The sequence below is a fragment of the Rhinoraja longicauda genome, chromosome 1 (assembly GCF_053455715.1).
Source record: "Rhinoraja longicauda isolate Sanriku21f chromosome 1, sRhiLon1.1, whole genome shotgun sequence".
Classification (NCBI taxonomy): domain Eukaryota; kingdom Metazoa; phylum Chordata; class Chondrichthyes; order Rajiformes; family Arhynchobatidae; genus Rhinoraja; species Rhinoraja longicauda.
This window is the reverse complement of record NC_135953.1, coordinates 33219482-33237386: the sequence shown is the minus strand read 5'-3', so window position 1 is coordinate 33237386 and position 17905 is coordinate 33219482. Positions and strand designations below refer to the sequence as shown.

Below are 17905 nucleotides of genomic sequence, written 5' to 3'. Positions count from 1 at the left end.
GACCCGTGATGTCCGGGCTCCGAGCCGTGAGGCCCAGCCCCTGAGGTTCCACCGCTGGCCTGTGAGGTTCCACCACCAGCTGGCGACGCCCTACCTCCAACTGGATTCCGGCCCGTGAGGCTTCTGGCCTGCGAGGCCCAGGGCACGAGGCTCCAGCCTCGGCTTCTCAGCGGCAGCCAAGGCACCTCCGGAAGTAGGCGTATTCATTTATCAGAATTCTTCAATCTGATTAGCTAGCTATGGTAGTTCTACAGAAGGTACCTAATTTCAAATCATTTCAGAAAAGGGGAGATTCATGGTACAAAATCTCCGAACTTATTTCCTAAAAGTTCATGAAGGTAACAGCAATTCCTATAATTTGCTCCTGAGAAGAAAATCCTGACCAATAAATTAAATACATTTAATTCTTCTCCTGTCTTATCTGCTTTTCTAATTAATATTAAGACATATCTCATAGGTCCAAAGTTATTTCTTTCAAATTCCTGTATTAATTCAATGTTGTTTCCTGACTTCATCAAGAATATGAATTTTAACAATATGATTTCGTGATCCAATATTCAAGTTATTAATCAAGTAATATCGTTTGGTAAATTTAAAAAAAATCCAACATAACCTTTGTGAAATAAATTCCCACAAATGCTGTTTGAGATGATCATTGATTTCATCTCACTTTGTTATATGGTTCATGATTTGTTTTCTAATTCCAGAGCTGTTAAAGTCTCCTCTGATTTTTATTTCTCATCTTCATCACTTCATACTGATGAAGTTAGTATTTTTAGCAGCTAATGATTTGCCAATTTTTTCACAATTCCATTCAACCATATTATGTAAATGTTATCTTGTCCTACTCCAACTTCTGTTTCATTAGCTAATACTTAAACAAGGCACCCTCCATTTCTTTTTTTCAATATACCTTAAGCCCATGAGCATTGTTTTCTGTCATTTTTCTGCATTACCATGGTTAAAAATGCCTATTTTGCTTTTAGTGGGAAATATTTGATGCTTACGAAGAAGAATTAGCAAGACAAATGGTCATGAAAGAGAAGCCAAAGGCACAGCCTTCAAAAAAAGATGCAATATCAAAGAAAAAGTTGTCACCTATTGAAATTACAGTGAGTGTTTTGCATACAAAATGGCAATTAAAGTTTTATATAAGCTATCCAGTAAGTTTGATTCTAAACTAAACAAAACTAAATATTTGTCTATTAATGAAAGTATAAATGAGATATTGTAGTGGGTCTGGACGCAGCAGGAATCAGGCAAGACGCCAGATAAGGATTAACAGTAATTTTAATGTAGCATCAGAACATTCACTCTCTTCAGTTTCCCGCACGAGTTCACTGTAGCCCCTTCAGGCAAACCCCGTAGCTCCAGACCCCTCCCCAGCACTGTCCACTCCATGCCGAGGGGGATGACCCAGGGAGTGGCTTAATCCCCGGGCACCGCCACAAGACCCCCCCCCCAAGAACCGGAGGCACGAAACGGACAGGGGGACATATGAGACGAGCAGCCCGTGTGCGCACCACGGCGGTCGCAGGAACCGGAACCACTCCACCAGGGGAAGAAAACCGCGGGGACGCTGGGGGTAAGGGCCGGGACGCAAGACGACCTCGAGGGCAAGGCAACGCAAAGGTGAGGGGCTTGTGGTCAGTGTACGCGGTGAAGGTTCGCCCCTCAAGGAAGTGGCGGACTGCAAGGTAAAGGGCAAGGAGCCCGTGGTCAAAGGCACTGTAGATCCGCTGTGCGCCGCTGAGGAGCCTGCTGAAGAAAGCGAGAGGCTTCCAACACCCATCAATCTGCTGTTCTAGCATCGCCCCAACCGCCACATCCGAAACGTCGACCGTCAGGCTGGTTGGTGCATCCGCCCGTGGGTGCACGAGCATCGTGGCCATAGCCAGGGCTTCCTTGGCGTGTTGGAACGCCGCCACCGCATCGTCAGTCCATTCGACCCCCTTGCGCTTGCCCGCCATGAGGTGGAACAGCGGGCGCATGATCCGGGCCGCAGACGGCACAAATCGGTGGTAAAAGGCTACCATCCCAACGAACTCTTGGAGGCCCCTCACGGTGGTCGGGCATGGAAACTGGCGCACCGCGTCCACCTTGTCCGGGAGCAGCAGCGCCCCGTGCGGGGTCACGTGGTGGCCCAGGAAATTGATGGACGACACTCCGAAACGGCCTTTGGCGATGTTGATGGCCAGCCCATGATCGCTAAGGCGCTGGCATTGCTGGCGGAGATGGGTAGCATGCTCCTGTCTTGAGCGGCTTGCCACTAAAATGTCATCAAGGTACACATACACAAAGTCCAGGCCACGGCACACACAGTCCATAAGCCGCTGAAAAGCTTGCACAGCGTTCTTAAGTCCGAATGGCATACGGAGGAATTAGAAAAGGCCAAAAGGCGTCATGATGGCCGTCTTGGGGACGTCGTCTGGGTGGACGGGAATCTGATTGTAGCCACGCACCAGATCGACCTTGGAAAACACCGTGGCCCCAGCCAGGTGTGCGTTAAAGTCCTGAATGTGGGGGACTGGATACCTGTCAGCGATGGTAGCATCGTTAAGCCGACGGTAGTCACCGCAAGGGCGCCAGCCACCGTCTGCCTTGGGGACCATATGGAGCGGGGACGCCCACGGGCTGTCTGAGCGGCGCACAATACCTAGGGACTCCCTAAGGCGGAACTCGTCCCGAGCGAGACGGAGCGTGTCCGGTGGAAGACGCTGCACCCGGGCGTGCAGGGGCGGGCCAGTGGTGGGAATGTGATGCTCCACCCCTTGCTTCAGGGCGGAGGAGTGGAACTGGGGGTCAAGGAATTCGGGGAACTCAGCCAGAATGCGCGAGAACGTAACGTCCACGGACAACAGGGGCCCATCAGGCAGCACGACCGGGTCGCCCAAGCGGAGGGAAACAGGCTGCAAGGTGACGGAGTGCACCAAACACTGCCGCTTGACATCCACGAGCAGGGAATGTGCCCGTAGAAAGTCCGCACCCAGCAACGGCTGGGACACATCCGCAGTGACGAATGGTCATGAGAAGTGGCCCTCTCCGAAGTTGAGGGAGAGCGTGCGCACCCCATACGAGCGAATTGGAGTCCCGTTTGCCAGGGCGAGGTGGGGGCCGCGTTTACCACTGCGGAGGTCAGCATTTGAAAGGGGAAGTATGCTCACCTCAGCCCCTGTGTCCACAAGGAAACGAGCCCCGGTGCGGCGATCCCTCGCAAACACGCAATGAATCTGGCCGGCCGCCGAAGCAATCACTGACAGCCAGCCCCTGCGTTTCCCGGGAACGAGCAGGGCTGCCGACATTGACGGGCTGAAGGGCTCCAGCTCCGGTGAAAGTAGCACCAGCCCCCTCTGCTGGCATCTGTGGAAACAGGCGGCTGTGTGGGCCGATCCGACCACCAGTGACCTCCGGTGACGTGTGGAGGAACTGCCGGCAGGCTGCGCGGGAAAGACGTGCTGCCGGCTGTGTGTGCTGCTGCAGCTGGGTCCCGTCGCGAAGGATGTCGAGGAGCGGTGGAGACGCGGGCGATCGAGGCCCCTACCTGCGGATCGTCGTCGGTCGTCGGAGGGACTTCCAGCACGTTGAGGGCCAGCTGACGGGCCATCCAAAGTTCATCGGCGCACTCGCCCACCGCCTGCATGTCGGTGAACAGGTCGTTGATGAACTGCTGGCGGAGATCGGACGGCAGTTGCAGCAGGTAAGAATGTTTAAATAAAAAGCAGGGCTCGTGGTCGCCCATCAGCGCCAGCATATCGCCCGGCAGTATCAACGGGCAGCGGTCACCCAGGCCGGTCATTCGAGGGCGCCAATAACATAAAAGTACTTGGTGGCGTCGGTTGTTACGCCCCGCGGTGCAAACTGCACCTCGGCCTGGTCAAACCAGAAATCAAGGTCGTTGGTCCAAAGGGGAGGCAGCTTTAACGCCACAGCATGGAGAGCTGCGTGGTCAGCAGGGTCCACGGGGTGGGGTCCGGCAGGGTCCGGAGGTGGCTGACCGGCAGGGTTCAGAGGCGCTGAGCGGCAGGGCCGGGTAGTGCGTGTTGAGGAGCGGTCGGGTCCATCGCGACTTGCGAGGAAATGTCGAGGGTCACCAGTGTAGTGGGTCTGGACGCAGCAGGAATCAGGCAAGACGCCAGATAAGGATTAACAGTAATTTTAATGTAGCATCAGAACATTCACTCTCTTCAGTTTCCCACACGAGTTCACACTAGCCCCTTCAGGCAAACCCCCGTAGCTCCAGACCCCTCCCCAGCCCTGTCCACTCCGTGCCGAGGGGGATGACCCAGGGAGTGGCCTAATCGCCTCCAATTTACCTGGCAAATGTTCTGACGGTAAATAAATTGGTTAAACACATGTATTTTACGGTATCTTCAAATGACTTTACTTAATTTAATATTACGCGCTTCTAAATGCATCTAAAACCAGCAAACATGGGGACAGCATGCGACAGCGCCCGGAATAAGCAACGATACATGGTGACAAGCTGGATGATTTCTCAGCGACGCGCCGAGATCCACTACGATTCTTTGAAGACTCCTCACAACCATGTCCGTGACACCCCGGCGAACTGTCGGCGACAGCCTAGTTGCTGGCAGTCGCCTTAAAATCGCCTAAGTGGGGCAGGCCCTTAAGTAGTGTAAATGGGACATGTTGGTCAGTAAAGTCAAGTTGGGCCATTGGGCCTGTTTCCACACTGTATGACTCTATGACTCTATGATTGAATGACATTTTAAAAAGTAGACATACAATAGACAATAGACAATAGGTGCAGGAGGAGGCCATTCGGCCCTTCGAGCCAGCACCGCCATTCAATGTGATCATGGCTGATCATTCTCAATACCTTGGGGAGAAAACCTACACATTTTGTCCACTCCACTGCGAAAACCCATTCCTTCGCTCCAGAGATGCTGCTTGTCCTACTGAGTTATTCCAGCATTTTGTGTCTACCTGACATTTTAAAAAAGGGACTTAAAAATGTGTTAAAGTATTCATTTAAAAAAACATCAAATGTTCTGGTAAATCTGCTGGACTAACAGCACCAAAGTCTAAAAGTTGCAGGATTGACCGGGTTCGACTTTAAATTGATGTTTTTTTGGATTCAAGCTTCTTATTTTGTTGTATTGAATGGGTTGTTTTCCTAAATATTCATCAAAAACATTCATTTTGATGGTGATTTACTTTTCATTTTACTTCTTTGTACGTACTTGTCCCAGGGCGATGATATTTCAAGAGTTGGCAAGGTGTCTAAAATAGTGGAACGAATGGTGAACCAGAACTCTTATGATGACATTGCACAAGGTAAAATAAAAATTGGCTTTTGTTAAAACAAGACATAATTAGGATCAAACGTACCTACGTTAATGTTCATATTTTCTGGTAAATTATTTATCAAAATAACCCAAAATGTTGGAATATGACTTTTAGATTAAGTTCCTGTTTTTCATGGAGTAATAGAGGCATGCAGCAAGGAAGCAGGCTTTTCAGCCTAACTAGTCCTTGCTGACCAAAATGCCCCATCAAATCTAGTCCCATTTCCCATATCCCTCTAAACCTTTCCAATCCGTGTTCCTGCTTTTTTCAATGTTATTATTGTACCTGTCTCAACTACTTCTGGCAGGTGATTCCATACACCCACCACTCTCTGAGTGAAAAGGTTGCCCATCAGGTTCCTATTAAATCTTTCTCCTCTCACAATAGACAATAGACAATAGGTGCAGGAGGAGGCCATTCGGCCCTTCGAGCCAGCACCACCATTCAATGTGATCGTGGCTGATCATTCTCAATCAGTACCCCGTTCCTGCCTTCTCCCCATACCCCCTGACTCCGCTATCCTTAAGAGCTCTATCTAGCTTTCTCTTGAATGCATTCAGAGAATTGGCCTCCACTGCCTTCTGAGGCAGAGAATTCCACAGATCTCTTACCTTAAAGCTATGTCCTCCGGTTCTTGATTCCCTTACCTTGGGTAAAGGTCTCTTTGCCTTCACCCTGTCAATTCCCCTCATGATTTTATACACTTTGATGAGATCACCTATACGCAAAATGCATATTTCCAGATTCCTGAACAGTTTCTTCCCAGTTGTAATCAGGCAACTGAACCATTCTCAGACCAGCTGGAGTGTGGTCCTGGTCTACTTCAATGGAGACCTTTGAACTATCTTTTATCAGATTTTATCTTGCTCTAAATGTTGTACCCTTTATCCTTTGACTGTGCACTGTGGGTGGCTTGATTGTATAGTCTTTTTGTCTGGATAGCACGCAACAAATAACTTTTTACTGTACCTCTGTACACATGACAATAATAAACTAATTAACTAAACTAAACCCCTTAGTTTCATGCTCTCCAAGGAATACAATTCTAGCTTGCCAAATCTCTCCCCGTAGCTCAGGCCCTCAAGTCCTAGCAAAACCCTCATAAATCTTCTCTGCACTCTTTCCAGGTGGGAGGTGGGAAGGGGGATGAGGGGGAGGGAAAAAGGCATGTTGCTTGTAAAGGTTCCAATATTCACTTTTAAAAATGTCAGCACCCCAATGAATGATAGACAAATGAATGAGATCATATTTGATGCAAAGGGTTTATTCTGTCCCTTCACCCATTCTTTTTTGTAAATCTTGAACTTATGTGCTCCATTTACCAGTTCAATAACCAATTGTCATCCTAGGGGACCGAGGATCTGGTGGGAGGGAGGAACTGAAGGGAATCCACATTAATCAGGAAATGGTGTTAGGTAAACTGTTGGGAATGAAGGCAGACAAATCCGCAGGGCCTGATGGTCTGCATCCCAGCGTATTCAAGGAGGTGGCCCCAGAAATCGTGGATGCATTGGTGATCATTTTCCAATGTTCTCTCGACTCTCTATCGGTTCCTGTGAACTGGAGGGTAGCCAATGTAACCCTACTTTTTAAGAAAGGAGGGAGAGAGAAAACGGGGAATTACAGGCCAGTTAGCCTTACATCGGTAGTGGGGAAGATGCTTGAATCGATTATTAAAGATGTAATAGCAGCGCATTTGGAAAGCAGTGACAGGATTTGTCAAAGTCAGCATGGATTTATGAAGGGGAAATCATGCTTGACTAATCTTCTGGAATTTTTTGAGTATGTAACAAGTAGAATGGATAAGGGAGAGTGTGGTGTATCTGAACTTTCAAAAAGCCTTTGACAAGGTCCTACACAAGAGATTAGTGTGCAAAATTAGAGCACATGGTAATGGGGGTAGGGTATTGACTTGTATAGAGAACTGGTTGGCAGACAGGAAACAAAGAGTCGGAATTAACGGGTCCTTTTCAGAATGGAAAGGCAGTGACTAGGGTGCTGCAAGGCTCAGAGCTGAGACCCCCAGTTATTTACAATATAAACGATTTAGACGAGGGAATTAAATGTAACATCTCCATGTTTGTGGATGACACAAAGCTGGGTGGCAGATTGAGCTGCGAGGAGGATGCTATGAGACAGCAGGGTGACTTGGATAGGTTGGGTGAGTGGGCAGATGCATGGCAGATGAAGTATAATGTGGATAAATGTGAGATTATTCACTTTGGTGGCAAGAACAGGAAGGCAGATTATTATCTGAATGGTGTCAGAGTAGGAAAAGGAGAGGTGCAACTAGACCTGGGTGTCCTTGTACATCAGTCACTGAAAGTAAGCATGCAGGTAAGCAAGCATGCAGGCAATGAAGAAAGCTAATGGCCTTCATTGTGAGAAGATTTGAGTTTAGGACCAAGGAGGTCCTACTGCAGTTGTACAGGGCCCTGGTGAGACCACACCTGGGGTATTGTGTCCAATTTTGGTCTCCTAATTTGAGGAAGGACATTCTTGCTTTTGAAGGAGTTCATCGTAGGTTCACCAGGTTAATTCTCGGGACGGCAGGACTGACATCTGAGGAAAGAATGAGTCGACTGGGCTTGAATTCACTGGAATTTAGAAGGATGAGAGGGGACTTATGGAAACATACAACATTCTTAAAGGATTGTGTATGAAATTGCAAAAATAACAACGTTATTAACTTCAAGCTCAGTTTAATGAGCACGAGGATGCAAGGTTACAGTCCAAGCCGCAGCTCCCGAACAAGATGACTCCCCCGGGTAACAATCATGCGCCAGATAACTTCTTGCAGGAACGGCATATGCTAAAACCCGACATGGACTGTGAGTACAATGACTGATTTACAGATTGGACAGGCTAGATGCAGGAAAAATGTTCCCCATGTTGGAGGAATCCAGAACCAGGGGTCACAGTTTAAGAATAAGTGGTAAACCATTAGAAAAACATTGGATTCTTGAATATTATGCCATAATAAAAATGATTCAGTCTTTATTGTCGTCTTAATAACTTCATTTACTCCATGCCCTCATACACTTCATAATAATATTGAACCCAGAGGAAGAAGTGAATGAAGAAATGGATCGGAAAGGTTCAGAAGAATATGGGCCAAACAAAGGCAAATTGGTTAGCTTAGTAGGCCAGCATGGACAAGTTGTACCAAAGGCTTCTCTCTGTGCTGTGTTGACTCTAAATCAAATTTCACCAAAACATTCTAGCGTAACTAATATTTAAGTAATTAAAATATGATTAACAGGCCACAGAAGTTTATTGAGATTACTGAGTAAAAGCCACAATAAACAATCATGGAATGGAGCTCAAACAAAAGATACCTAAGGATATAACTTTAAGTTTATCAAAAAAACAACGAGTGAATGGAATATATACAAACTAGTCCCACCATAAAATGACCTGAAAATACTACCCTTCATTTAGTGACATCTGTGAGAGCTAATAAGTGTGTTCAAAATCATAGTGACTGTTTAGAAAACTAGATGGCTTTAATAAATTAATTTTGTGTATCTGGGTTATAATTTACTCATTTGAGTATTTTCCTTTCTTAATATTTATAATTTTTTACCTCTTTAATAATGTGAATTCCTTATTTAGCTCTCTGTATAATGTGTAAAGTGATAATTGAAAATAGGACTTTTTTGCTTCCTGATATGGTACTTGTTAGATTGCTTTAATATAACTGGCTATTTATCCAGTTTGATGATATGATACCAGGTGCTCGATGCTTTTGAACGATTGCATGGCAGCAACAGGTGTCAGAAAAGAGAAGATTCGTGTCATAAAGAGAACTATCTCTCAGTCTGAAGAACTTCACCTATTTCTTCTCTCCAGAGATGCTGCCTGTCCCACTGAGTTACTCCAGCATTTTGTGTCTATCTTCTACCTATCTTCAAAGTCATCATCAAGCACCATTGTTTTGCTGCTGACCACAAATTCAAAGTAGGCGTTTTTCTAATGACTCCACACGATGCGTTCTCACCATAAGCTACAAGAAATTCAACAAAATTTGTATTTATGAAATAAATATTAATGAAATAAAAAAAGATTTATGTTCAGAGCACATTTCTTAAATGTTATTAACATTAAATATGGAAATGACTACTATTTTTTTTTCTGCAGACTTTAAGTATTTTGAAGATCCTTCTGATGAATACCGGGATCAAGAGGGCACAGTTCTACCGCTGTGGAAATATTTTTATGAAAAGATTAAGAAATTGTCAGTTACTGGGATGTGCTGGTACGTATCACTATTGTCAAACCAGGTACAAGTTCAATAAGCATTAATAAAAAATAAGTAATCAAGTAGCATCATGTAACATCTGTTACTGACATCTTTCTATTGCAAATTAAAAATTCTCCAGGTTTGAATGAGGTAAAATATTAATCCTTTCCTCCTGTTCGTAAAATAACATAATTTGGTATTTAAAATTTATCTGAATCATTGGAACAAGCAGAATGCTTATTGATTTAGGTTTAGGTTTATCATTGTTACGTCCCAAGGTACAGTGAATGATGCTGATTATTTATTATTACAGTGACAAGTCACAGTGATATTCTGAATGGATTGAATGAATGAAACACTTTATTGTGACGTGTGACAAGTCACAGTGAAATTCTTTGCTTGCATACCTTATAAGAAGATATGCAATAGCCGCCCATGAAGGGCGCTTACAAAGTTACAAATTCCACCCCCTCCCCCCCTTTTCACGGCGGTGTCCATTGTTCTTCTCCCCCTCACGGTGGTCCCCCCACACTGGGTTCCCGTTGCTCTTCCCCCTCCCTCTCGGCGGTCCCCCCATGCGATGTCCTCCTTCATTCCTTCCCTCGGTAGAGGCATCCTCACTCCCATGTGTCCGTCCTTGTCCGTCGGTCAGTGCCCCCATTGACCACTGATCCGACCTCTCCACAACACTGCCTGGTCCTCTCCTGATGCCTCCGTGGCTCCGACCCAGGTCCCGTCCATGGGCCCTGCTGGCCGTGGGCTCCGTCAGCCACTCTGCCAACCCGGGCTCTGCTCTGACCCGGGCTCCGATGACCTGGCCTCCGACCCACGAGGCTTCTCTGACCCGCAAGGCCCAAGCGGATTTCCGACCCAGGCTTCGCGGCCATCCGGGTGGCATCGAAAATAAAGGCCTCCAGCCACGTTCCCAGTCCACGGTCCGGCAGGAAGCCTTCTGCCCCATGGCCCGGCGGGAAGCCTTCTTTGCTTTGACTACCCAAGGTATGCAGAGTCGGCACATAAAGGGTGCCGACGAGCTTTATTTGCATGCTATCCATACAGATCAGATGTACCATACATAGATACAATCAGTTCAAAATTAAGTGCAATAGATAGAGCAAAGGGGAAGGTGATGAGTATAGAATATAGTTCTAAGCATTGTAACACATAAGTACCCAACGGAGTAGAGGTGGATCAAACAGTACCCTAGCTTATGGACGATATGGTTGGGTCAGAAATAAACTGGGGAATGGTGCAGGGAGATGATTGTGGTAATGGTGATAGGACATTGGCAGGTTAAAAGGTGAGACTAAACAAAAAATAAAAATCTACAAAGAAGAAGATGGACTCATAGGATTCTCAGGCAGTGGCTCATGTAGGACTGAGAATTTTAAGTAATTCTGAAGTAGGCCCCAGTTCTCTGATTAAGCTATTTCACAGTTCAAGCTCTGCTTCAAACACAAGCATACAGTATACAGCAGAATTCTACGTGCGATGTTAATTGAATGTCACATGCTGTTTACTATCATTGTGCATATCCAATATTCTCTATTTAAACTGTCAGCCCACAGATTTTCTGTGGACATTTAACTGTCATTTTTTAAATGCGACACAATTGACATGCATATCTTATTTAAATTTCAAACTTAGTGATAGACATTGTAATCAAATGTTGTGCTGACCATGAATCATGCAGTTGAATGTTTTGAATTTCAATTGTTTTTTGATACCAGAGTGATGTGATGCATCTCACACACAAATAAATTGACAGCAAAAGTCACCTGGTTACTAGGAACTATTTAACAGAAAGAAAAACTATTTGGGCAGCCACTCAAAATGCCAGGAAGAAGGGTAGAAACACCATTTATAGTGGACAGAATGTCTCAATCTCTTTTAATATTTGGAGGTGTTGAGTGTACTAGCACTACAAGAGATAAAATAAAGAAAATAGTAAGCAATTTAAATTTTCTCTTCCTAATTTTCAGGAATCCTCGATACCATGACCTTTTCGCAGTGGCACATGGCTCCTGTAAGTTGGAATTTAGAAATAACCGATACTGCATTTTGAGCATTATATAAGAGACTAGACGACCCCTGGACCCATTGGGTCCAAACCTCTCCTACATTGGTCTGAGGGGATTTTTTTTCACTCAGAGTGGTTGACATCTGGAATGCAATGGCAAAGGAAGGCGTGTATACATAGGTATGATCAGATCATTTAAGAAGCATTTAGACAAGCATAGATCATTTCCTCAAGTAAATTATTTTCTGATAATAAATAATTTGAACTTGCCTTTCATTAAATTTGATTTCATGGTTTGGGTACTGCTTCCTTTATGAACAACATGATGGCCTTCTGCCTAATAGTTTCTCAATGCCTCTGATTCTTGCCAGAGAGAGAAGAAACAATGGAATGAACAGAATAAAGACATTTCAAACCAGTATACATTCAGTTATTTAGGATTGTACGTCAACAATGGTTATACTCAGGCAATGAAATGGATCATTAAAATTGTGGTATTTGAATCTGTCCCCATTCTGTCCACACTGATCACAAAGTCCTTTAATTTGGACTGTGGGTGCATTCGATTTGATTTTGGTTATCTTCATTGAAAGATTAGTGCCTAGTTAAATATGAAGCCTGAAAAATAAGAATAAATGCAAGATTTGTGAAATAATATATCATTCCCTGAAAGTGGCATCACAGATAGATAAGGTGGTGAAGAAGGCTTTTGGCATATTGGCCTTCTTCAGTCAGGGAAGTGAGTATAGAAGTTGAGATGTTACGTTACAGTTGTACAAGGTGCTGGTGAGGCTGCACTTGGAGTATTGTGCTCAGTTATGGTCACCCTGCTGTAGGTAAGATGCCATTAAGCTGGAAAGAGTGAGAAGAAGTATTATGAGAATGTGGTCAGGACATGAGGGACTGAGTTTCAGGGAGTAATTGGACAGGCTAGGACCTTGGAGTGCAGGAGGCTTGAGGGTTGAGGATTAGAAAGGGCACAGAGTCTCTTTCCCAGAGTAGAGAAATCAAGTACTAGAGAACATAGGTTTAAGGTGAGAGGAAAAAGATTTAAACTGAACCTGAGGGGCAGCCTTCTCACCGAGACAGTGGTGGGTATATGGAATGGGCTGCCAGAGGAAGTGGTTGAAACAGATACAATAACAATATTTAAAAAGGCAGGTACACGAATAGGAAAGGTTTAGAGGGATGTGGGCCAAATGCGGGAAAATTGGACTAGCTTAGATGGGGCATGTTGGGCGGCAGGGACAAGTTAGGCCGAATGACCTATTTCCTTGGTATATGACTCTATGACAGTTATGGTTCTGTTAACTGCTGAAAGGTGTTGTGATTGAATGTGTTATCATTTACATAAATAGATGAGAAACCTATTTATTCACAAAATGCTGGAGTAACTCAGCAGGTCAGGCAGCATCTCGGGAGAGAAGGAATGGGTGATGTTTCGGGTCGAGACCCTTCTTCAGACTGAGAAACCTATTATGTGGAGAATAGTTTTTAGGGAATTGATAACAGTGTATATTTTCTTATTCAAATTTTGGAAACAGTTAAATGCTCATTTAGCCTTTACACAATTAAAATACCATGTGTAATTCTTTCACAGTTATATATTTTGTCCTGTCATTCTACATCAACTGGTCCAATAATCTTTATCTCGTCTACTATTGATGTATTAACTTTCATTTCCACACGTGAATCACCATTTGCATTTGAAAATTATGTTTTGTGTCAATCTTGAAAGAAGGAAAGCCATAAATTATTGCAATAACATTGAGTAAATATCAGTACTCAAGAGGTTAATCAATACAGCTTTTCTTTAAATACATCCATTGCATTAGGTAATTTTAGCAAAGGAAATCTATAAAATTAATATAGCAGTGTTTGGAGAGGAACTGAAATATTGATCCAATTCACTGACCATTACTTTTTGAAGATAATCTAGTAAAGAAAGTAGTGCAAAATAAATCTAAGTCATGTACATCATTTATTCTTTGGCACTATGGGGACTCTGGCTAATGTCAGAAGGGTATGGACAGCCAAAGAGCTGAATAATACAGTATATAATAAGTGTCAAGAGGAGATCTCCAGCAAAAAGACTAATAAGCATTTCTGTACATGCTGACAGCCTGATGCCAGGCTGTGACCCACTGAAGTTTAAGCATCCAAAATGTCCTCTCTGTTGGTAATGAAATCTCCTTAATCACTTCTCCTTAAACTTTGAAAGCTTTTTTTCTGTTTAAAGCAGATCTATAAAAGTTCTTTTTGATTCTTATCTTATATTTTAGTATTTAGAAATGGTATGTGAAATTGATGAGCATGCAACTTTATGGGTGATACTTTTTCTCTGAAGTACTATGCACTCATGGTGAATTTTGGGGTTGTAAATAAGCTGAAATCCATTCTTAAAGGCTAGTGGTTCAAATTTGCCACAAGCCAGTTGGTTTCTTAAATAAATCACATTTATGTTACGGCCATTTGAGACTCCTGATCCACCTCATGTAAATCAGTTAGGGTGTGTAACTAATGCTTGCAAACACCTTTCCCCTTTTTACCCAAGCTGCCCTATTTACTACAATAGTGAAGGAAGGCACTGCAGAAAGAAATCTCTGATGTGCTTCCAATGGAGAGGAGAACGGTTTCTGTGTGACAACATAGGGATTACTTTGCAATACTTAAGTCAAACAAAAATATTATTATAGAAAAGCAAACTGCCGGAGGAACACTTGATTTTCCAGCATCTACAGTCTACTTGCCTCCAAAAATACTATAATTTTTCTCACTTTCATCATGAACCACTTTGCATTAGAACTACAGGTTTATAAATTAACCTCTGTGACAGATGAACGTACCTAAAGAGATTAGCTACAGCATCGCACAAAGTTGATCCATTGTCCTTATATATAATCAGCCATCTGTAGGCATTTGTCAACCCCAGAGGTCTCAAAGATGGGATGTGAAACCAGGCCTTGGATGGAGGCAGGGATGGTGGGTAGGACTACAACTTTATGACCTCTATCTCCTTTCATTGTATCTTAAGAACATGGAAGCAGTAAGGTGGCACAGTGGTACAGCCAGTAGAGTCAGATTTGGGTTTGGTTCTGGCCTCTGGTGCTGCCTGTGTGGAGTGTGCATTGTTTTTGCTGTGATTGCATGATTTACCTCAGGGTATGTCAGTTTCCTCTCACATGTCAAAAAAGCCCGGTTGGTAGGTTAATTTAGAATCATAGAAACATAGAAAAATAGGTGCAGGAGTAGGCCATTCGGCCCTTCGAGCCAGCACCGCCATTCAATATGATCATGACTGATCAACTAAAATCAAGAGCCATAAGAGCTAAATCTAACGCTCTCTTGAAAATTTCCAGTGAATTGGCCTCCACTGCCTTCTGTGGCAGAGAATTCCACATATTCACAACTCTCTGGGTAGAAAAGTTTTTCCTCATCTCAGTCCTAAATGGCCTACCATTTATTCTTAAACTGTGACCCCTGGTTCTGGACACCCCCAACATCGGAACATTTTTCCTGCATCTAGCCTGTCAAATCCTTTAAGAATTTAATATGTTTCTATAAGATCCCCTCTTGTCCTTCTAAATTCCAGTGAATACAAGCCCAGTCGACCCATTCTTTCATAATATGTCAGTCCTGCCATCCCGGGAATTAACCTGGTGAACCTATGCTGCACTCCCTTAATAGCAAGAATGTCCTTCTTCAAATCAGGAGACCAAAATTGCACGCAATATTCCAGGTGCAGGCCCTGTACAACTGCAGTAGGAACTCCTTGCTCCTAAACTCAAATCCAACATGAAGGCCAACATGCCATTAGCTTTCTTCACTGCCGGCTGTACCTGCATGCTTACTTTCAGTAACTGATGTACAAGCACACCCAGGTCTCATTGCACTTCCTACTCTCACACCATTCAGATAATAATCTGACTTCCTGTTCTTGCCACCAAAGTGGATAACCTCACAATTGTTCACATTATACTGCATCTGCCATGCATCTGACCACTCACCCAACCTATTCAAGTCACCCTGCAGCCTCAGAGCATCCTCCTCGCAGCTCGCACTGCTACCCAGCCTTGTGTCATCTGCAAACTTGGAATTTACTGTTGTAAAGGTAGGAGATAGAATCTAGGGAAAGATCACAAGACTATGGGGAGAATAAAATGGAAGAGTTGGCACAGACTCAGTGGGCCGAAGTGCTTGTTTCCAGGAAAAAACAAAAAAACAAACTGCTGATGGACTCAGTGGGTCAAGAAGAGTATGGGGAAAAGGATAGCTCAGATCCTGTAGTCCTGGCAACATCCTTGTAAATCTTCCCTGGACCTTTTCCAGCTTGACAACATGTTTCCTATAACATGGTGCCCAGAAGTGAACACGATAGTCCTCTAGTGTTCGACATTTCCACCTTGGGAAAAAAAGATTCTGGCTGTCTACCATATCCATATCTCATAATTTTATATATTTCTATCAGGTCTCCCCTCAACGTCCAACATTACAGAAAAAGCAATTTAAGTCTATCCGATCTCTCCCTGAAGCTGAAACCCTTTAATCTAGGATACATTCTGTTAAACCTCCTCTGCACCTTCCCCAAAGCCTCCACATCTTTCCGTTAATGGGGATCAGAACTGCACGCACTAATCCAAATGCAACCTAACCAAAGTCCTATAGAAGTGCATCATGACTTCCTGGTTCTTATATTCAATACCCCTCGCAATGAAGGCAAACATACCATAAGTCTGCTTTATCACCCTATCTACTTGTGCAGCCACCTTCAGTACGCTATGAACTTGGACTCCAAGGTCCCTCTGCACATCAATGCTGTTAACGGGCTCACCATAAACCGTATACTCTCTCCTTACATTCAACCTCCGAAAGTGCAACACCTCACATTTCCTGGGGTGTAACTCCACCTGCCATTTCTCTGCCCACTTCTGCACCTGAACTATATCCCACTGTACCTTTTGACAGCATTCCTCACTGTCTACAACTCCTCACATTTTGGTGTCAGCAAACATTTGTTCAGCAATCTGCTGATGTGGTAGTTGAGGATCCAGTTGTGGTTGCAGATGTCTCTCTATATCAATCAGGTATCAACCTCCGACACTCTAGATAAAACAATCCAAGTTTGTCCAACCTCGCCTTATAGCTAATTAATTCAGGCAGCATTCTGGTAAACTTTTTCTGCACCTTCTCCAAAACCTCCACATTCTTCCTGTAAAGGGGTGACCAGTACTGCACACAATACTCTAACTGTGGCCTAACCAAAGTTTTATACACCTGGGCCTTCTCCCTTACTAATTTCAGGCAGTCTTAGCAGATTATTCTTTCATATCTTTCATTTTTCAAGATATTGTACTGCTGCATTTTGTCCATTGGCATCACTTCCCATGCTACTAACCCTCTGTAACCTCTGATTACATTAATATCTAAAAATCGATCTCTGTCTTGAATAGAATTAAAGATTGAGCCACAGCAGTTCATCTGCATAATGAATTCCAAAGATTCACCACCCAATAGATGAGGGAATTTTTTTCTCAAATCAATTCTGAACAATCTGTCGCAAACTAATCTATCAAGCTTGGTATGATCTTTCAAATAGATCTCTTCCGATTCTTCTAAACAGTCTTCCGAGGGAAATTGCAAACATAAAAAAGGCTAGTTATTTATAAATTAAAAGAGTTATTTAAAGGTGCATGTAAAGCTAAAACATACAATTAAAAATAGGTATCTATTTCATGAAATTAAAGATGTAGAATGAGACTATAAGGCGCTGGTAAGGCCGCATTTGGAATATTGTGAGCAATTTTGGGCACCATATCTGAGGAAGGATGTGCTGGTTCTGGAGAGGGTCCAGAGGAAGTTTACAAGAATGATCGCAAGAATGAGTAGGTTAACCTATGATGAGCGTTTGTCGGCACTGGGCCAGTACTCGCTGGAGTTTAGAAGAATGAGGAGTGACCTCATTGAAACATACAGAATAGTGAAAGGCTTGGATAGAATGGATGTGGAGAGGATATTTCCACTAGTGAGAGAGTCTAGGACTAGAGGTCATAGTCTCAGAATTAAAGGACGCTCTTTTCGGAAGGACATGAGGAGAAATTCCTTTAGTCGAATCTTTGGTGGCAAATCTGTGGAATTCTTTGCCACAGTAGGCTGTGGGGGCCAAGTCAGTGGATATTTTTAAGGCAGAGATAGATTCTTGATTAGTACAGGTGTCAGAGGTTATGGGGAGAAGACAGGAGAATGGGGTAAGGAGGGAGAGATAGATCAGCCATGATTCACCCAGAGAGTTGTGAATCTGTGGAATTCTCTGCCTCAGAAGGCAGTGGAGGCCA

General features: G+C 43.9%; 1 protein-coding gene across 4 annotated transcripts in view; it reads left to right on the top strand.

The window, feature by feature from the left end:
• dnai1.2 (dynein, axonemal, intermediate chain 1, paralog 2) overlaps nt 1-17905 on the top strand; it is a 113801-nt gene that overhangs the window by 54628 nt on the left and 41268 nt on the right. For all 4 annotated transcript variants that reach the window (XM_078409711.1, XM_078409729.1, XM_078409703.1 and 1 more), the window contains 4 exons: nt 987-1112; nt 5214-5298; nt 9451-9568; nt 11536-11579. In XM_078409711.1, the coding sequence (XP_078265837.1) occupies nt 987-1112; nt 5214-5298; nt 9451-9568; nt 11536-11579 (373 nt within the window). The remainder of the gene's footprint in view (nt 1-986; nt 1113-5213; nt 5299-9450; nt 9569-11535; nt 11580-17905) is intronic.